The sequence below is a fragment of the Lampetra fluviatilis genome, chromosome 53 (genome assembly GCF_964198595.1).
Source record: "Lampetra fluviatilis chromosome 53, kcLamFluv1.1, whole genome shotgun sequence".
Classification (NCBI taxonomy): Eukaryota; Metazoa; Chordata; class Hyperoartia; order Petromyzontiformes; family Petromyzontidae; genus Lampetra; species Lampetra fluviatilis.
This window is the reverse complement of record NC_136327.1, coordinates 8,802,435-8,826,142: the sequence shown is the minus strand read 5'-3', so window position 1 is coordinate 8,826,142 and position 23,708 is coordinate 8,802,435. Positions and strand designations below refer to the sequence as shown.

General features: G+C 55.8%; 1 protein-coding gene across 2 annotated transcripts in view; it reads right to left on the bottom strand.

Moving 5' to 3' along the window:
• LOC144949193 (proline-serine-threonine phosphatase-interacting protein 1-like) overlaps positions 1-23,708 on the bottom strand; it is a 60,234-nt gene that overhangs the window by 30,226 nt on the left and 6,300 nt on the right. For both annotated transcript variants that reach the window (XR_013640256.1, XM_078879082.1), the window contains exons 4-10: positions 17,940-17,974; positions 16,953-17,059; positions 15,509-15,571; positions 13,578-13,676; positions 10,101-10,146; positions 2,801-2,880; positions 986-1,084 (exon numbers count right to left, since the gene is read on the bottom strand). Coding sequence is in view for 1 of the 2 variants with exons in the window: in XM_078879082.1 (XP_078735208.1) it covers positions 986-1,084; positions 2,801-2,880; positions 10,101-10,146; positions 13,578-13,676; positions 15,509-15,571; positions 16,953-17,059; positions 17,940-17,974 (529 nt within the window). In the remaining variant the exon portion in view is untranslated. The remainder of the gene's footprint in view (positions 1-985; positions 1,085-2,800; positions 2,881-10,100; positions 10,147-13,577; positions 13,677-15,508; positions 15,572-16,952; positions 17,060-17,939; positions 17,975-23,708) is intronic.

Here is a 23,708-nt window from a genome sequence, read left to right as displayed (position 1 = left end):
CACAACCACCCCAACAACAACAACCAACACAACTACAACAACCACAACAACCATGACCACAACAAAAACAACCACCATGATCACAACAACCACCAAAACCACACCAACAACCACCACAACCAAAACCCACCACCACAACAACCACCATGATCATAGCAACAATATCACAACCACAACAACCACAACTCCCACAACAACCGCAACAACCACCATGACCACCACAACCACAACAAACACCACAACCACGATGACCACAACAACAACCACCATGACCTCAACAACCGTAACCACAATGACCACAACAAACACATCACTTGTATAAACCACAACAACAACCACCCCCAATACGAGGACAACCACAGTCACAGCTACATCAACCACGACCATGGGTGAGTGGTGAGGGAGGGTGAGCGTGGTGAGGATGGGTAAGCGTGGTGAGGGTGGGTGAGCGTGGTGAGGGTGGGTGAGCGTGGTGAGGGTGGGTGAGCGTGGTGAGGGTGGGTGAGCGTGGTGAGGGTGGGTGAGCGTGGTGAGGGTGGGTGAGCGTGGTGAGGGTGGGTGAACGTGGTGAGGGTGGGTGAGGGTGGGTGAGCGTGGTGAGGGTGGGTGAGCGTGGTGAGGGTGGGTGAGCGTGGTGAGGGTGGGTGAGCGTGGTGAGGATGGGTGAGCGTGGTGAGGGTGGGTGAGCGTGGTGAGGGTGGGTGAGCGTGGTGATGGTGGGTGAGCGTGGTGAGGGTGGGTGAGCGTGGTGAGGGTGGTGAGGGTGGGTGAGGGTGGGTGAGCGTGGTGAGGGTGGGTGAGGGTGGGTGAGCGTGGTGAGGGTGGGTGAGCGTGGTGAGGGTGGGTGAGGGTGGGTGAGCGTGGTGAGGGTGGGTGAGCGTGGTGAGGGTGGTGAGGGTGGGTGAGCGTGGTGAGGGTGGGTGAGCGTGGTGAGGGTGGGTGAGGGTGGGTGAGCGTGGTGAGGGTGGGTGAGCGTGGGCCCCACCTGGTCGTCCTTGACGCACTGCTGAGACAGCTGGTTGCTGTGCACCCACATGGCGTTGCGAGCGAAGTTCAGGCGCTCCCACTCCAGCTGCTCGTACAGCTGCGCGCGGGTCGGGACGCGTCGTCAGCACGGCCACCGCACTCACCCGGCGCACAAACGTCGGCCCGACGTTGGGCCGACGGTTCAAACCGCATGCCAACGTTGGGTCGACGTAGGGCGACGTTGGTGGAGATAGAGCGTTTCCCCCTCGCACGCACGCACGCATGAGCTTTCTCCCAGCGCTCCGGTTTCCTCCCGCACGTGTAAACAACTCACTCATTGGGCCGACAACACCCTCGATATATCGAGGGCGTCCAACAAAGAATAGTGGGCGGCGAATCGTCGCACAGCCCTTTCAGACGCGCTGCTTCTGCGGCCGTCTGGAACGCTCTTCCCTTCCGGTATTAGGGAGCTACTGGGAGCTGCGGCACTTTAAAATCGTCATCCAGGTTGACAAACTCATTGCTTTCCCATTTTATCTGTTTGGTTTGATGTCCCCCCCCCACTCCACCGCGCCTCTGATTGTCGCGGTTGACTACGCACGGTGGCGCGACACAAGTTCAACGCACGCACAGGTCGGCACGAGCTCGGGCAACCGTGTGTCGGCACTGTGCTCAGCGGCGCAGCGCTGCGGGTTGACACCCTCATGGCGGACGCAACGACAGCTCTCACTACGCGGTGTTTGGCTCACTTAGGGGGCCCACCCGGGGCAGTTCTAATGTAAACGTGCAGCCCCTGTTTTGTCAATCCACTGCTGGATGATCATGGTGATGATGATCTCTCCCCCACGCCGCGGGAGGGGGGGGGGGGGGGCGGGAGGCGGTATTTGACCATACTTCACCACGCCGGTCAGTGCGGAGTGGGATTGGACTAAACTGTTTTATTTTATTTGACCAGGTATGAGACCCCACTGATATGTGTAGCTCTTTGTCAGAAGCTGCCTGGCCATCACCAAGGGTATCTCTACGAAGTGGGCCTCATTATCATCATCACCACCATCACCACCATCACGTGGACATTGATTGTGAATATGGAGGGAAAACCCAGAGGAGACTGGGAACAAATCCACGCGACCGCAAGGAGAGAGCAGGCGCCAGGGTCGGGATGGAACCCACGACCTCCTGTATACCAGGCGAGGTAGTCAACATCTCCTAGCCACCGTGATGATGATGAGATAGAGAGACACCCAAACTCTAAATACACAGCAGCAGGCGTCAGGGTCGGGATGGAACCCACGACCTCCTGTAGACCAGGCGAGGGAGTTAACATCTCCTAGCCACCGTGATGATGATGATGATGATAGAGAGACACCCAAACTCCAAATATACAAAAGGCATCATCAGGGTCGGGATAGAACCCACGACCTCCTGTAGACCAGGCGAGGTAGTTAACATCTCCTAGCCACCGTGATGATGATGATGAGAGAGGCACCCAAACTCCAAATATACAAAAGGCATCATCAGGGTCGGGATGGAACCCACGACCTCCTGTAGACCAGGCGAGGGAGTTAACATCTCCTCGCCACCGTGATGATGATGAGAGAGAGACACACAAACTCCAAATATACAGCAGGTGTCAGGGTCGGGATGGAACCCACGACCTCCTGTATACCAGGCGAGGGAGTTAACATCTCCTCACCACCGCGTCTCCCAGCAGTGAGCACGAGCTTTCAGCGCACCCGCTCGAGGCTGGGGGAGCGAGCCCCAGGAGGGTGCCATAGAAGTGCGGTACAACGATGACAGCGGGCGATGGGGGAGGGGGGGGCATGGGGCTGACCACGGTGGCTCGCTCGTGGACCATCTCCCACTCGACCCGCGTCCTCTCAATGAGCTCCACGTTCTGCTTGTAGGCCACGTCTGTGGGGAGGGGGGGGGCACAAGGGGGGGCACGGGGGGGGCACAGGGGGTAGGCACAAGGGGGGGGGCACGGGGGGGGGCACGGGGGGGGGCACGGGGGATAGAGGAGTGACTCTCAGCAGTCAGAATCAGAATCGGTATTTTTCCGGCAGGAGGACTCCCATGAGCTTTCAAGCTCTTTCTTCCCACAGTCGTCCAGTGGTAGGGGCACGGGGTCAGAAGGTCACAACAACAAACACGACAACAAACACAACAACAAACACAACAACAAACACGACAGGAGTTTAAAGCACAGGGAGGGTAAACAAACAGACCCGTCACTAAGCCATCCCCATCCCACCGGGCAGAGCCCACGGCGGCAGTCACTGGTTGTGGGAAGCGACGCGGCCACCGCAAACGACGCCTCAGAAAAGCGTGGTCTCGTCGGGAACCCTAGGGTGGGACCCCCCAGGGTGGGACCCCTAGGGTGGGACCCCCCAGGGTGGGACCCCGAGGGTGGGACCCCGGGGACCCCTAGGGTGGGACCCCCCCAGGGTGGAACCCCGAGGGTGGGACCCCCAGGGTGGGACCCCCAGGGTGGGACCCCCAGGGTGGGACCCCGGGGACCCCTAGGGTGGGAACCCCCAGGGTGGGACCCCGAGGGTGGGACCCCCAGGGTGGGACCCCCAGGGTGGGACCCCCCAGGGTGGGACCCCCAGGGTGGGACCCCCTAGGGTGGGACCCCCCAGGGTGGGACCCCTAGGGTGGGACCCCCCAGGGTGGGACCCCCCAGGGTGGGACCCCCCAGGGTGGGACCCCCTAGGGTGGGACCCCCCAGGGTGGGACCCCTAGGGTGGGACCCCCCAGGGTGGGACCCCCAGGGTGGGACCCCCAGGGTGGGACCCCGGGGACCCCCAGGGTGGGACCTCCTAGCGAGCGTTGTTTTCCGATTTGCCGCGGAACTTCGCGATTCGGATCCGGCCGGCCGCCCTGGTGAACGCTGCCGCTGTTGCTGCTGCGGCTGTGGTGGTGTATTCACCGTGATGGGAGCGGTGGGCCAGCGGTTAGCGCTACGGACCCGGCGGACCGAGTTCGATTGCCGCTCACGGCCAACACCGGTGACGATTATCTGAACCGGCCTTGGGCCTCTCCTAGGTCGACTCAGCCTCAAATGAATACCTAATGCGGTGTGTCAACTTCGCCACTAGGGGGTGCTGGCCACCCACCCATTTGTATGCCGTGCCGGCCTTCATAGGTGCTCGCTAACAACAAATGCCGCAACAGTCTGTTGAGGCTACACGGGGTGTCTTTGTACATAAGTGTATGTGTCTATATGCCGTCCCGAGATCGACTCAGCCTTAAATTGTTGTTCAGCACCGGTGAGACAACGGTCACCAGGCGTGGTCATAGCCACACCACCACATAGGTGGACTGTGCCGACCACCATAGGTGTTCGCTGATGCCACCACTTGCGGAACACCAGCACCACCATCAGCACCACCATCACCACCACCACCACCATCAGCACCACCACCAGCACCACTATCACCACCACTACCAGCACCACCATCACCACCTGCACCACCACCACCAGCACCACCAACACGTGTTCTCCGTTGCTGGCTTAAATGTTGGGAGTTCGGCCAAAGATCCTAACATAGAACCACAGAGCTCGGGCAATGTTGTTGTTGTTGTTGCCAGCAACAGTTGTGGCTGCCGCCCCCCCATCCAGCCGGCCCGCGGCGAAGCCTCACTCTGCCAATCCGCACGCACGAAGTGAACAACACCCGGCAAGACAGAAAACGACGACAACACGAATGATGAGAGGAGATATCATCATCATCACGACGACGACGACAATATTCACGATCTGTGGCCCACTTCCCCTCTCGCCGCCCCGTGACTCCGACCGCGAAGGATCACTGCCACGTGCATTTCCAGCCGCGCCGGCGGGAAGTTCCCGGTTCGTTATGAACTCGCGCTCTGACTGTGGAGCCAGCAGGCACGGCAAGTCTCCCCTCCCCCCCTCTCTCTCTCGCCCCCCCAGCTGCAGTCTATCTTCTCGCCCCCCTCTCTCTCGCCCCCCCCTCTCGCGCCCCCCCTCTCTCGTCCTCCCCCCTCTCTCGACCCCCCCCCCCTCTCGCCCCCCCCCTCTCTCGCCCCCCCCCTCTCCTCGCCCCCCCCCACTCTCGCCCCCCCCCACTCTCGCCCCCCACCCTCTCTCGCCCCCTCTCTCGCCCCCCCCCTCTCTCGCCCCCCCTCTCTCGCCCCCCCCCCTCACCCCCCCTCTCTCCCCCCCCTCTCTTTCCCCCCCCCCCTCTCTCCCCCCCCCTCATTCCCCCCCCTCATCTCCCCCACCTCATCTCTCGTTTTTTTTTATTTCGTTGCGAAATAAAAAAATAATAAAACCGCAAAAAGGAAAAAAAAATTACATCCCCTTCTGCTCCCGCCCCGGTGGCTAGAGGATGTTGACTGCCTCGCCTGGTATGCAGGAGGTCGTGGGTTCGATCCCGACCCTGACGCCTGCTGCTGTATATTTGGAGTTTCCGTGTCTCTCTCCTCGTGGCCGCGTGGATTTTTCTCCGGGTCCTCCGGTTTTTCCCTCCAAGTTTAGAATCCACGTCGCGCGTTCACAGTATTTGGCTGCTGCTATAAATGTCCACGTGACAACGATGACGATGACAACGATGACGATGATGATGACGATGATGATGATGAGCCACTTCGGTGCGCTATCATTTGTGGTCGCCAGGTCGCTTCTGAAAAAGAGAGCTGCACAAAGCTCAGTGGGGCCTGACCTGGTCAAATAAATGTAAAAACATTACAGAACAATTAAACCTCCGCGTGCGACCGTGGGGCATGGCGTGGGATCGCATCTTTTGGCTCGGAGCCGGGGCGTTTGGACCCGCTGCTCTCCGTGTCGGCCCTTCGTCAATCCACTGCTGGATGAAGGCCTGCGCCCACCCAGCCAAGCGGTACCGGCGGGGGTCGCTTTGAGAGTACTTCGGTTGTGGTCGGTGCGGCGGACGGGGTCGGCGGGACGAACGCCTTTCCCTGGATTCGGTTTAAGAAAAGATGAAATAAATAAATAAATGGCGCCTATTTTATTTTCCTCTCCCCGAGACCGGTGAAGAATCCGTCTGGAAATCTCCGAGAGATCCCGCGACCCCCAAGCCCCGCTCACCCTTCGTGCTGGGGAACGGAGCCCGGGGAGCCCCCCCCCCCCCTCCCGCCACGGAAGTAGAACTCACAGAGCTACGTCTGAGATGCCTTCTTGGGTGGAGTTGTTTTGTTTGTTTCACGTTCCCTTCTGCTCTCTCTCCCACGCTGTTCTGCACAGGGATTCACCTCCTCCGGCTTCTCCCTCCGGCTTCCGTCCCACCGACAAAGTGGCACCACGCACAGTGTAACTCGAGTCGGGAAAACCACATCCCAATGCCTGAGTCTATCTTCTGCAGTACTCGAATTGTAAACGTTGCTGGGTTTACTCTCCAACAGACCTGCAGTGACTGTGAATGTCACCGTGTAGTGCTGGGCTTGCGAAGTCTCGGCGGGTAATGTGTTGTCATTACGGGCAGCACAGTTACTGTGCGTGGTACCACCAGCTCTAGCGGGGCTTGGGTGACCGCTGGTCAGCACGGAGGCACCACGTACAGTGTGCAGTGCGGGCTCCCCGTGAGGGAGCGAGAGAGAGCGTCAGCCAGCCAGGGTTACGCTGGGGCACGATACGCTGGTTGACCTGCCGACAAGTGACCGGATGATGTTGGAGGGGGGCCACCGGTGGACGGGGGCCGCTGGGCGGTCACGTGGTATAGAGGAGCTCTCGGAAGCCTTCGAGAAAGAGCCAGAGAGAGAACTAGAAGGTGGGCGGGGCGAGGGGCGGAGCCAGCCCCAGCCCGGGCCGATATAACGGGGCCCCCCCGTGAGCGGCTCGGGGTTCGTCGCTGGTGAAGAAGATCCACGTCGGGTTGAAGAAGCCTCGAGCCACGCGGTCCAGGACCCAGCTCGTGGTCCGGGCCGGGATAGCGACCCGTGTCTAGTTCTGCCGTAGCGTGGTTAGATGGGCGTTCAACACCCGAGTGTAGGTTACGTGATGTTGTGTGTAATAAATAGTGTTGCTCCCAAGACAACGTCTGCGACTGAGTTGGACTCACTACACACCGATTAGTGCAGTACGAGTAGCTAATTGTCCATGTTTTATTCACGTGACAAACCCCTGATTAAGTGGCTGTGTCGGGTGGTGGTGGGTTTAACGACACATTTATCGTCACGTGATCTCGCCCAAACAACCTTCTATATACCTTACTCTCACGTCTTCGTGCGTCATGATTGATTATTTTTATCATTATTGTTAAACTGCTTCTTCACCTTCACATTCTCCTCCTCCTTCAAGTGACGCTCGGGATCACCGCAGAGCAAGGGGACGCGACACTTCCCCAGCCACCATATGCCGCACGAGAGTGACGCCAAAGAGGAGGCACGTCCAGAACCGCCCTGGTCGCGACCGTCTGGCGACCACCCTACCACGTCCATCATCCCTGCCACGTCCATCATCCCTGCCACGTCCATCATCCCTGCCACGTCCATCATCCCTACCACGTCCATCATCCCTGCCACGTCCATCATCCCTGCCACGTCCATCATCTCTACCACGTCAATCATCCCTGCCACGTCCATCATCCCTGCCACGTCCATCATCCCTGCCACGTCCATCATCCCTGCCACGTCCATCATCCCTGCCACGTCCATCATCCCTGCCACGTCCATCATCCCTGCCACGTCCATCATCCCTGCCACATCCATCATCCCTGCCACGTCCATCATCCCTGCCACGTCCATCATCCCTGCCACGTCCATCATCCCTACCACGTCCATCATCTCTACCACGTCCATCATCCCTGCCACGTCCATCATCCCTGCCACGTCCATCATCCCTGCCACATCCATCATCCCTGCCACGTCCATCATCCCTGCCACATCCATCATCCCTGCCACGTCCATCATCCCTACCACGTCCATCATCCCTACCACGTCCATCATCCCTGCCACATCCATCATCCCTGCCACGTCCATCATCCCTGCCACGTCCATCATCCCTGCCACGTCCATCATCCCTGCCACATCCATCATCCCTGCCACGTCCATCATCCCTGCCACATCCATCATCCCTGCCACGTCCATCATCCCTACCACGTCCATCATCCCTACCACGTCCATCATCCCTACCACATCCATCATCCCTGCCACGTCCATCATCCCTGCCACGTCCATCATCCCTACCACGTCCATCATCCCTACTACGTCCATCATCCCTACCATGTCCATCATCCCTACCACGTCCATCATCCCTGCCACGTCCATCATCCCTGCCACGTCCATCATCCCTGCCACGTCCATCATCCCTACCACGTCCATCATCCCTGCCACGTCCATCATCCCTACCACGTCCATCATCCCTACCACGTCCATCATCCCTGCCACGTCCATCATCCCTGCCACGTCCATCATCCCTACCACGTCCATCATCCCTGCACGTCCATCATCCCTGCCACGTCCATCATCCCTGCCACGTCCATCATCCCTGCCACGTCCATCATCCCTACCACGTCCATCATCCCTGCTACGTCCATCATCCCTACCACGTCCATCATCCCTGCCACGTCCATCATCCCTGCCACGTCCATCATCCCTGCCACGTCCATCATCCCTGCCACGTCCATCATCCCTGCCACGTCCATCATCCCTACCACGTCCATCATCCCTGCCACGTCCATCATCCCTACCACGTCCATCATCTCTACCACGTCCATCATCTCTACCACGTCCATCATCCCTGCCACGTCCATCATCCCTACCACGTCCATCATCCCTGCCACGTCCATCATCCCTACCACGTCCATCATCCCTGCCACGTCCATCATCTCTACCACGTCCATCATCCCTACCACGTCCATCATCCCTACCACGTCCATCATCTCTACCACGTCCATCATCCCTACCACGTCCATCATCTCTACCACGTCCATCATCTCTACCACGTCCATCATCCCTACCACGTCCATCATCTCTACCACGTCCATCATCTCTACCACGTCCATCATTCCTACCACGTCCATCATCTCAGTGCACGTGCCGTGCGGGGCCAACGACGCCCAGACGTCGCGTGTTTGCCCGGGTAATCCTACAGCCTTTGCCTCGTATATTCCCTAAACCTACGAGCAGGTTTCTAGGAACGTCGAGCACTAAACTACAACTGAATGATTAAAACACGCGCACACACACACAACAAAGACAAAGATCCCCCGTGTAGCCTTCACAGACTGTTGGGGCAAGTGCTGTTGGCAAGTAGCACCTACGAAGGCCGCCTCGGCTCACGAGGGGGTGGGTGGCCAGCACTACGCCCGGCCGCCTTTGTCTCCCTGGTGGCCATGTTTACACATCGCACCAGGTACTTATTTGAGGCTTAGTCGACTTAGGGGAGTGCCAGGACCGGTTTAGATAATCGTCACCGGTATTGGCCGTGAGCGGGAAGAAAACTTGGGTCGCCGATTCGTAGCGCTGCACGCATACACGCGCACACAACAACAACCGCCATTCACCACTAAGTGACGGTGACGTCACCACGGCGCTTGTGCCAGGCCATGTGCACGCGAACGCCAAGTGAAGTGTCGAACTCCCGCTGGCAGGAGGTCACGGGACAGACATAGGTACCATCGGTCGACTGAATGAGATGGCTGGCTGATGCACCACCTGTGCACCCTATGGTCACACTAACACACACACACATACAAACACACTAACACACACAAACACACGTTCACACACACACGTTCACACACACACAAACAAACATACAAACACACTAACACACACACGTTCACACACACAAACACACGAACACACACACGTTCACACACACACACGTTCACACACACAAACATACAAACACACTAACACACACACTAACACGCACACGTTCACGCACACACGTTCACACACACACAAACACACTAACACACACACGTTTACACACACACACGTTCACACACACACACAAACACACTAACACACACACTAACACACACACGTTCACACACACTAACACACACACACACACACACTAACACACACACATACGTTCACACACACGTTCACACAGACACAAACACACACAAACAAACTAACACACACAAACACTCACGACAACAATGCGGTGGCCAGAGTGCACGGGCGACTCTTACCAGCTTCCATCATCGCCTGGTAGCAATTGTCCACCCTCTGCTTGCTCTGCGGGCAGAGGTGGAACACAGACACAGGTGGAACACAGTCACAGGTGGAACAGTCACAGGCGGAACACAGTCTCAGGTGGAACACAGTCACAGGTGGAACAGTCACAGGCGGAACACAGTCTCAGGTGGAACACAGTCACAGGTGGAACAGTCGCAGGTGGAACACAGTCACAAGTGGAACACAGCCACAAGTGGAACACAGTCTCAGGTGGAATACGGTCACAGGTGGAACACAGCCACAAGTGGAACACAGCCACAAGTGGAACACAGTCTCAGGTGGAATACAGTCACAAGTGGAACAAGTCACAGGTGGAACAAGTCACAGGTGGAACACAGTCACAGGTGGAACACAGTCACAGGTGGAACACAGTCACAAGTGGAACACAGTCACAGGTGGAACACAGTCACAGGTGGAACACAGTCACAAGTGGAACACAGTCACAAGTGGAACAAGTCACAGGTGGAACAAGTCACAGGTGGAACACAGTCACAAGTGGAACACAGTCACAGGTGGAACACAGTCACAGGTGGAACACAGTCACAAGTGGAACACAGTCACAGGTGGAACACAGTCACAGGTGGAACACAGTCACAGGTGGAATACGGTCACAGGTGGAACACAGTCACAGGTGGAACACAGTCACAGGTGAAACACAGTCACAGGTGGAATACGGTCACAGGTGGAACACAGTCACAGGTGGAACAGTCACAGGTGGAACACAGTCACAGGTGGAACACAGTTACTGGTGGAACAAGTCACAGGTGGAACAGTCACAGGTGGAACACAGTCACAGGTGGAACACAGTCACTGGTGGAACACAGTCACTGGTGGAACACAATCACAGGTGGAACACAGTCACAGGTAGAACACAGTCACAGGTGGAACAGTCACAGGTGGAACACAGTCACAGGTGGAACACAGTCACAGGTGGAACACAGTCACAGGTGGGACGCAGTCACAGGTGGAACACAGTCACAGGTGGAACACAGTCACAGGTGGAACACAGTCACTGGTGGAACACTGTCACTGGTGGAACACAATCACAGGTGGAACACAGTCACAGGTGGAACACAGTCACAGGTGGAACACAGTCACAGGTGGAACACAGTCACAGGTGGAACAGTCACAGGTGGAATACGGTCACAGGTGGAACACAGTCCCAGGTGGAACAGTCACAGGTGGAACACAGTCACTGGTGGAACACAGTCACTGGTGGAACACAATCACAGGTGGAACACAGTCACAGGTGGAACACAGTCACAGGTGGAACAGTCACAGGTGGAATACGGTCACAGGTGGAACACAGTCACAAGTGGAACACAGTCACAGGTGGAACACAGTCACAGGTGGAACAGTCACAGGTGGAACAGTCACAAGTGGACTGACCGACTGACTGAGTGACTGACTGACTTACTGACTGAGCGACTGACTGAGCGACTGACTGACCGACTGACTGACCGACTGACTGCGTGACTGACTGACCGACTGACTGAGTGACTGACTGACTTACTGACTGAGTGACTGACTGCGTGACTGACTGACCGACTGACTGAGTGACTGACTGAGCGACTGACTGAGCGACTGACTGAGTGACTTACTGAGCGACTGACTGAGCGACTGACTGAGCGACTGACTGAGTGACTGACTGAGCGACTGACTGAGCGACTGACTGAGTGACCGACTGACTGAGTGACTGACTGACTGACTGAGTGACTGACTGACCGACTGACTGAGTGACTGAGTGAGTGACTGACTGAGCGACTGACTGACCGACTCACTGAGTGACTGACTTAGTGACTGACTGAGCGACTAACTGAGTGACTGACTGAGCGACTGACTGACCAACTGACTGCGTGACTGACTGAGTGACTGACTGAGTGACTGAGTGACTGACTGAGCGACTGATTGAGCGACTGACTGAGTGACTGACTGAGCGACTGACTGACCAACTGACTGAGTGACTGACTGAGTGACTGACTGAGTGACTGACTGAGCGACTGACTGAGCGACTGACTGACTGAGTGACTGACCGACTGACTGAGTGACTGACTGAGTGACTGATTGACTGACTGAGTGACTGACTGAGTGACTGACTGAGCGACTGACGGACCGACTGAGTGACTGACTGACTGAGTGACTGAGTGACTGACTGAGTGACTGACTGACTGAGCGACTGACTGAGCGACTGACTGAGCAACTGACTGACCGACTGACTGACCGACTGACTGAGCGAGCGACTGACTGAGCGAGCGACTGAGTGACTGACTGACTGAGCGACTGACTGAGTGAGCGACTGACTGAGCGACTGATTGAGTGACTGACTGAGCGACTGACTGACTGAGCGACTGACTGACTGACTGAGCGACTGACTGACTGACTGACCGACTGACTGAGCGACTGACTGACTGACCGACCGACCGACCGACTGACTGACCGACTGACTGACTGAGCGACCGAATGACTGACTGAGCGACCGACTGACTGACTGACCGACTGACTGAGCGACTGACTGAGCGAGCCACTGAGCAAGCGACCTTTTCGACGAGCTTGGCGTTGAGGCTGTTGGCCGAGCGGTCGCGGTTGCACTCCTCCTCCTGACCGACTGACTGACTGAGCGACTGACTGAGCGACTGACTGACTGTGCGACTGATTGAGCGAGCGACTGAGCAACTGACTGAGCGACTGACTGACTGACTGAGCGACTGACTGACTGAGCGAGTGACTGACTGACTGACCGACCGACTGACTGACCGACTGACTGAGCAACTGACTGACTGAGCGACTGACTGAGCGACTGACTGAGCAACTGACTGACCGACTGACTGACCGACTGACTGAGCGAGCGACTGAGTGACTGACTGACTGAGCGACTGACTGAGTGAGCGACTGACTGAGTGACTGACTGAGTGACTGACTGAGCGACTGACTGACTGAGCGACTGACTGACTGAGCGACTGACTGACTGACTGAGCGACTGACTGACCGACTGACTGAGCGACTGACTGACTGACCGACCGACCGACTGACTGACTGACCGACTGACTGACTGAGCGACCGACTGACTGACTGAGCGACCGACTGACTGACCGACTGACTGAGCGACTGACTGAGCGAGCGACTGAGCAAGCGACCTTTTCGACGAGCTTGGCGTTGAGGCTGTTGGCCGAGCGGTCGCGGTTGCACTCCGCCTCCTGACCGACTGACTGACTGAGCGACTGACTGAGCGACTGACTGACTGAGCGACTGATTGAGCGAGCGACTGAGCAACTGACTGAGCGACTGACTGACTGACTGAGCGACTGACTGACTGAGCGAGTGACTGACTGACCGACTGACTGACCGACCGACTGACTGACCGACTGACTGAGCGACTGACTGACTGACTGAGCGACTGACTGAGCGACTGACTGAGCGACTGAGCGAGCGACCTTTTCGACGAGCTTGACGTTGAGGCTGTTGGCCGAGCGGTCGCGGTTGCACTCCGCCTCCAGCAGGTCGCGGCACTTGGCCTCGTGCGACCTCTTGGACTGGAAGAGAAGGCCAAGAGCCAACTGGTAAAAGGTTGCGGTGGTTCAGGTGACTCGTGGTGCTGACATTGGTGACGATGGTGAGTCTATGGGTCTCTGTGTGAGTCTATGGGTCTCTGTGTGAGTCTATGGGTCTCTGTGTGAGTCTATTGGTCGATGTGCGAGTACAGTGAGGGAAAAAAGTATTTGATCCCCCTGCTGATTTTGTACGTTTGCCCACTGACAATGATCACTCTATAATTTTAATGGTAGGTTTATTTGAACAGTGAAAGACAGAATAACAACTAAAAAATCCGGAAAAACGCATGTCAAAAATGTTATAAATTGATTTGCATTTTAATGAGGGAAATAAGTATTTGACCCCTCTGCAAAACATGACTTAATACTTGGTGGCAAAACCGTTGTTGGCAATCACAGAGGTCAGACGTTTCTTGTAGTTGGCCACCAGGTTTGCACACATCTCAGGAGGGATTTTGTCCCACTCCTCTTTGCAGATCTTCTCCAAGTCATAAAAGTTTCGAGACTGACGTTTAGCAACTCGAACCTTCAGCTCCCTCCACAGATTTTATATGGGATTAAGGTCTGGAGACTGGCTAGGCCACTCCAGGACCTTAATGTGCTTCTTCTTGAGCCACTCCTTTGTTGCCTTGGCCGTGTGTTTTGGGTCATTGTCATGCTGGAATACCCATCCACGACCCATTTTCAATGCCCTGGCTGAAGGAAGGAGGTCCTCACCCAAGATTTGACGGTACATGGCCCCGTCCATCGTCCCTTTGATGTGGTGAAGTTGTCCTGTCCCCTTAGCAGAAAAACACCCCCAAAGCATAATGTTTCCACCTCCATGTTTGACGGTGGAGATGGTGTTCTTGGGGTCATAGGCAGCATTCCTCCTCCTTCAAACACGGCGAGTTGAGTTGATGCCAAAGAGCTGCATTTTGGTCTCATCTGACCACAACACTTTCACCCAGTTGTCCACTGAATCATTCAGATGTTCATTGGCAAACTTCAGACGGGCATGTATATGTGCTTTCTTGAGCAGGGGGACCTTGCGGGCGCTGCAGGATTTCAGTCCTTCACGGCGTAGTGTGTTACCAACTGTTTTCTTGGTGACTATGGTCCCAGCTGCCTTAAGATCATTGACAAGATCCTCCCGTGTAGTTCTGGGCTGATTCCTCACCGTTCTCATGATCATTGCAACTCCACGAGGTGAGATCTTGCATGGAGCCCCAGGCCGAGGGAGATTGACAGTTCTTTTGTGTTTCTTCCATTTGCCACTAATCGCACCAACTGTTGTCACCTTCTCACCAAGCTGCTTGGCGATGGTCTTGTAGCCCATTCCAGCCTTGTGTAGGTCTACAATCTTGTCCCTGACATCTTTGGAGAGCTCTTTGGTCTTGGCCATGGTGGAGAGTTTGTAATCTGATTGATTGATTGCTTCTGTGAATAGATGTCTTTTATACAGGTAACAAGCTGAGATTAGGAGCACTCCCTTTAAGAGTGTGCTCCTAATCTCAGCTCGTTACCTGTATAAAAGACACCTGGGAGCCAGAAATAATTCTGATTGAGAGGGGGTCAAATACTTATTTCCCTCATTTAAATGCAAATCAATTTATAAAATTTTTGACATGCGTTTTTCTGGATTTTGTTGTTATTCTGTCTCTCACTGTTCATGGGTCTCTGTGTGAGTCTATGGGTCTCTGTGGGTCATGAACCCGGAGTAAAACCCCAGATTGTCAAACCCGGATCGTGAAACCCGGGGCGGAACCCCCGGTTTAGTGAAAACCCGGACCGGAGCAATCGGATCGTGGCGTGACAGGAGCGGCAAGACTCACATCGGTGAGTTTCTTCCACAGGGCTTGCTTCTGCTTGTGCAGGCTGCTCATCTGATTGTCCACCTGCGAAGGTCAAATCGAGGTCAGGAGGGCCGTTTGTTCTGCCAGCGCAGGGGAGGGAGGGCACCGCTGCTGTCTCGTAGATCACCCATCCACTTACTCACTCATTCACTCATTCATTCACTCACTCACTCACTCATTCACTCACTCTCTCACTCATTCATTCACTCACTCATTCATTCACTCATCCACCCATTCACTCACTCATCCACTCACTCAACCACCCATGCACTCACTCATTTACTCATACACTCACTCATTCACTCATCCACTCACTCATTCACTCATCCACTCATTCATTCACTCATCCACTCACTCAACCACCCATGCACTCACTCATCCACTCACTCCACCACCCATGCACTCAACCACCCATGCACTCACTCATTCACTCATTTATCCACTCACTCACTCACTCATCCACTCACTCACTCATCCACCCATGCACTCACTCATCCACTCACTCATTCAGTCATCCACTCACTCATTCACTCATCCACTCACTCAACCACCAATGCACTCACTCATTCACTCATCCACTCACTCATTCACTCATCCACTCACTCAACCACCAATGCACTCACTCATTCACTCATCCACTCACGCATCCACTCACTCATTCACTCATCCACTCACTCAACCACCCATGCACTCAACCACCCATGCACTCACTCATTCACTCATTTATCCACTCACTTATTCACTCACTCACTCATTCACTCACTCATCCACCCATGCACTCACTCATCCACTCACTCACTCATCCACCCATGCACTCACTCATCCACTCACTCATTCACTCATCCACTCACTCATCCACTCACTCATTCAATCATTCATTCACTGACTAAATATCTCACTCATGCACTCACTCATTCACTCATTCACTCACTCATTCACTCATCCACTAACTCAATCACTCATCCACTCACTCGCTCATCCACTCACCCATTTACTCAACCACCCCTGAACTCATGCATCCACTTACTTAATCGCTCATCCACTCGCTCACCAACCCACTTGATCACTCAATCAATTATTCATCCACTCACTCAACCGCTCACCCATCCACTCAGCAACCCACCTGATTGCTCATGAATTCAATCGCAGACTCGTCTGCTCACTCACCAACTCGCTCGCCAACCCAACATAAAAAAAACCCTCTAAGTTCCAGGTCACGCTGACCTCAATAGCCCAGATCACTCGATGTATGCATGCCGAACTCTTTTGCGCAACGTACGTAGCCAAGCGTGCTACTCGGAGGGTTGCCCCCAACAATTCAGACCGCGAATCACATTGGCCTCCATTGGCCTCCATTGGCCTCCATTGGCCTCCATTGGCCTCCATTGGCCGAGGTCGCCTTGCCCTTGAGAGCTCCGGTCACCTTGGTGAAGCGATCCTTCTGCTTCATGCGGAAGTCCTCCATCTTCTTGTACTCCTTGGTGAGCTCCAGGGCCGACTGGATGTGCTCCTGGCCCAGAATTTCCAGCTCTTGAGACAAAATCCAAACGTCGAGGAAGCGTTAATTGTTAACACATTCCTCCTGCGGAGGGGGCTGGTAGGAACGTCGGGTTGCTCGGTCAATGGCCAGGGTCAACGGCGGCGTGGTGTATTCCGCAAATATGCCCGACTGTGAGGGCGGGCACAAGCCGGCGTGAGTAGGTTAAACGTTGAGTTTTATAAGGGCACCACGGGGTGACCAGCCCCTCCCCACCCAGCCCCACCCTCCCCACCGAGGCCCTCCCAACCCTCCCAACTCAGCCCCTCCCCACCCTCCCCTCTCCACCCAGCTCCACCCTCCCCACCCAGCCCCTCCCCACCCTCCCCATCCTCACCGCCTCTCCCTCCCCACCCAGCCCCTCCCTGCACGACGGACGGACACAATAATCCCCTGTGGGCTGGTGGTACCAGGAGGTTCCTACCAGTATTATTACTCTTACCTTGCTGCTCCACCAACCTCCACTAGCCCCGCCCACCCGCACTAGCCCCGCCCACTCCTTTTAACCCGCCCACAACTCCTGACCCCGCCCACCCACAATGACCCCGCCCACAACTGCTGACCCCGCCCACACCCCGCTCTCTCCGCCCAGACCCCCCACTGACCCCGCCCACAACTCCTGACCCCACCCACAACCCCCCCTTTCACAACCCCCACTAGCCCCCTCATGGGCGAACAGAGTGAAACTGGGACGCAGTGAGTGAGGGGTCGGGGTTGGGGTGGGGGTTGGGGTCGGGGTTGGGGTCAGGATCGAGGTCAGAGTCGGGGTCCAGGTTAGGATCAGGGTCAGGGTCAAAGTTGGGTTGGGTCAGGTCAGGGTCAGGTCAGGGTCAGTGGTGGGGTCAGGGTCGCCTCGGGGTCGCGCAAACTCACGCTGCTTGAGCACCATGAAGCAGCAGCGGATCGTGCTGTGGGGAGAGCAGCGGGGCGCGGGGGGGGAACACGGTCACGTCACCATCGTCACACACACCACACCACACACACACCACACACACCACACACACACCACATACACACACACACCACACACACACCACATACACACCACACACACACCACACACACCACACACACCACATACACACCACACACACACCACACACACACCACACACACACACACCACATACACACACACACCACACACACACCACATACACACCACACACACACCACACACACCACACACACCACATACACACCACACACACACCACACACACACCACACACACACACACCACACACACAACACATACACACACACACCACACACACACCACATACACACCACACACACACCACACACACCACACACACCACATACACACCACACACACACCACACACACACCACACACACACACCACATACACACACACACCACACACACACACCACATACACACCACACACACACACCACACACACCACACACACCACATACACACCACACACACACCACACACACACCACACACACACACACCACACACACACCACACACACCACACGCACACCACACACACACCACACACACCACACACACCACAAACACCACATACACACCACACACACACCACACACACACCACACACACACACCACATACACACACACCACACACACACCACACACACACCACACACACACCACACACACCACACACACCACATACACACCACACACACACCACACACACACCACACACACACACACCACATACACACACACACCACACACACACCACATACACACCACACACACACCACACACACCACACACACCACATACACACCACACACACACCACACACACACCACACACACACACACCACACACACAACACATACACACACACACCACACACACACCACATACACACCACACACACACCACACACACACACACACCACATACACACCACACACACACCACACACACACCACACACACACACACACACCACATACACACACACACCACACACACACACCACATACACACCACACACACCACACACACCACACACACCACATACACACCACACACACACCACACACACACCACACACACACACACCACACACACACCACACACACACCACATGCACACCACACACACACCACACACACCACACACACCACAAACACCACATACACACCACATACACACCACACACACACCACACACACACCACACACACACACCACATACACACACACCACACACACACCACATACACACCACACACACCACACACACCACACACACCACATACACCACACATACACACACCACATACACACACACACCACACACACACCACATACACACCACACACACACCACACACACCACACACACCACACACACCACACACCACACACACACACACCACACACACACCACACACACCACACACACACAACACACACACACACACACCACACACACACCACACACCACACACACACCACACACACCACACACACACCACACACACCACACACACATCCCACACACACCACACACAAACCACACACACACACCACACACACCACACACACACCACACACCACACGACACACCACACACACACCAACACACACACCACACACACCAGACACACCACACACACACAAACCACACACACACCACACACACACCACACACACCACACACACACACACCACACACACCACACAAACACACACCACACAAACACACACCACACACCACACACACACCATAAACACACCACACACACACCACACACACACCACACACACACACACCACACACATACACCGCACACACCACACCATCCACACCACACACACCACACACCACACACACCACGCACACACACCGCACACCACACACACCACGCACACACACCAAACACACACCACACACACACCACACACACACCACACACACCCACACACACCACACACACACCACACACACACAACACACAAACACACACACACCAAACACACACCACACACCCCACACACCACACATACACCACACACACACCACACCACACAAACACACCACACACACACACCACACACCTCACCACACACACCACACACACACCACACACACACCACACCAACACCACACACACACCAACACCACACACACACCAACACCACACACACCACACACACACCACACACACTCCACACACACACACACCACACCACACACACACCACACCACACACACACGACACACACACCAAACACACCACACACACCACACACACACCAGGCACACACACCACATACACACACCACGCACACCACACACATACACCACGCACACCACACACACACACCACACATACACACCAAACAGACACACACCACACACACACACACCACACCCACACCACACCATCCACACCACACACACCACACACCCACACACCACACACACCACGCACACACACCGCACATCACACACACCACGCACACACACCACACACACACCACACACACACCACACACACACCACACACACACCACACACACACACCACACACACACACCACACAAATACACACACACCAAACACACACCACACACACACCACACACACACCACACACAAACACACACACACCAAACACACACCACACATACACACACACCACACATACACCACACACACACCACACCACACACACACACACCACACACACACACACCACACACCTCACCACACACACCACACACACACCACACACACACCACACCAACACCACACACACACCAACACCACACACACCACACACACACCACACACACACCACACACACACTCCACACACACACACCACACCACACACACACCACACCACACACACACGACACACACACCAAACACACCACACACACACACCACACAGACACCACACACACCACGCACACACACCACACACACACACCACGCACACCACACACACACCACGCACACCACACACACACACCACACATACACACCACACACACACACACCACACACCACTCCGCATTGAAAACTCATGTCTTCAGTTTGCTGTCCCCCCGCACCACTGATTAGTGCTGTTGGCTACGTACGGCGCGAAAAAAGTCCGACATGAAACATTAATTATTTATTTTACCAGGTCAGGGCCCACTGAGCTGTATGACTCTTTTTCAGAAGCGACCTGGCTGCCACAAATGACAGCTCAACGAAGTGGCTTATCATCATCATCATCACCACGTGGAAATGTATAGCAGCCGAATACGCTAAACGCGTGATTTCTATTCTCAATCTAGAGGAGAAAACCAGAGGACCCGGAGAAAAATACACGTGGCCACGAGGAGAGAGAGACACGCAGACTCCAAATATACAGCAGGCATCAGGGTCGGGGTCGAACCCACGACCTCCTGCATACCAGGCGAGGTAGTCAACATCTCCTAGCCACCGTGGCGCCCATGCGCACGCCACAGACACGCGCGTGCCACTCGCCACCCCCTTACTGGCAGCCTGGCGCCACGTGCCAGCGAGCCGCCTCGCGCCACGCAGGGGCAGCTGCCACTGAGGGTGCCCTTCCTGTAATGCGCTGGGACGAGGCGCCGATGCGAGTCGCCAGTCAGGCGCCGTGAGACGCCACCGGCGCAGAGGGGGGCGGCTCGTCACCAGCGGACAGACAGAAGGACCAGTGGATAGTCGAGCGGATAGATGGACACTCAGACAGACAGAAGGACCAGCGGATAGTCGAGCGGACAGATGGACACTCAGACAGACAGAAGGACCAGCGGATAGTCGAGCGGACAGATGGACACTCAGACAGACAGTGGGACCAGCAGATAGTCGAGCGGACAGATGGACACTCAGACAGACAGTGGGACCAGCAGATAGTCGAGCGGACAGATGGACACTCAGACAGACAGTGGGACCAGCGGATAGTCGAGCGGATAGATGGACACTCAGACAAACAGTGCGACCAGCGGATAGTCGAGCGGACAGATGGACACTCAGACAGACAGTGGGACCAGCAGATAGTTGAGCGGACAGATGGACACTCAGACAGACAGAAGGACCAGCGGATAGTCGAGCGGACAGATGGACACTCAGACAGGCAGTGGGACCAGCAGATATTCGAGCGGACAGATGGACACTCAGACAGACAGTGGGACCAGCGGATAGTCGAGCGGACAGATGGACACTCAGACAGACAGTGGGACCAGCGGATAGTCGAGCGGACAGATGGACACTCAGACAGGCAGTGGGACCAGCAGATAGTCGAGCGGACAGATGGACACTCAGACAGACAGTGGGACCAGCGGATAGTCGAGCGGATAGATGGACACTCAGACAGACAGTGGGACCAGCGGATAGTCGAGCGGACAGATGGACACTCAGACAGACAGTGGGACCAGCAGATAGTCGAGTGGACAGATGGACACTCAGACAGACAGTGGGACCAGCAGATAGTCGAGTGGACAGATGGACACTCAGACAGACAGTGGGACCAGCGGATAGTCGAGCGGATAGATGGACACTCAGACAGACAGTGGGACCAGCGGATAGTCGAGCGGACAGATGGACACTCAGACAGACAGTGGGACCAGCAGATAGTCGAGCGGATAGATGGACACTCAGACAGACAGAAGGACCAGCAGAAAGTCGAGCGGACAGATGGACACTCAGACAGACAGTGGGACCAGCAGATAGTCGAGCGGATAGATGGACACTCAGACAGACAGTGGGACCAGCAGATAGTTGAGCGGACAGATGGACACTCAGACAGACAGAAGGACCAGCGGATAGTCGAGCGGACAGATGGACACTCAGACAGGCAGTGGGACCAGCAGATAGTCGAGCGGACAGATGGACACTCAGACAGACAGTGGGACCAGCGGATAGTCGAGCGGATAGATGGACACTCAGACAGACAGTGGGACCAGCGGATAGTCGAGCGGACAGATGGACACTCAGACAGACAGTGGGACCAGCAGATAGTCGAGTGGACAGATGGACACTCAGACAGACAGTGGGACCAGCAGATAGTCGAGTGGACAGATGGACACTCAGACAGACAGTGGGACCAGCGGATAGTCGAGCGGATAGATGGACACTCAGACAGACAGTGGGACCAGCGGATAGTCGAGCGGACAGATGGACACTCAGACAGACAGTGGGACCAGCAGATAGTCGAGCGGATAGATGGACACTCAGACAGACAGAAGGACCAGCAGAAAGTCGAGCGGACAGATGGACACTCAGACAGACAGTGGGACCAGCAGATAGTCGAGCGGACAGATGGACACTCAGATAGACAGTGGGACCAGCAGATAGTCGAGCGGACAGATGGACACTCAGACAGACAGTGGGACCAGCAGATAGTCGAGCGGACAGATGGACACTCAGACAGACAGTGCGACCAGCGGATAGTCGAGCGGACAGATGGACACTCAGACAGACAGTGGGACCAGCGGATAGTCGAGCGGATAGATGGACACTCAGACAGACAGTGGGACCAGCGGATAGTCGAGCGGATAGATGGACACTCAGACAGACAGAAGGACCAGCGGATAGTCGAGCTGACAGATGGACACTCAGACAGACAGTGGGACCAGCAGATAGTCGAGCGGACAGATGGACACTCA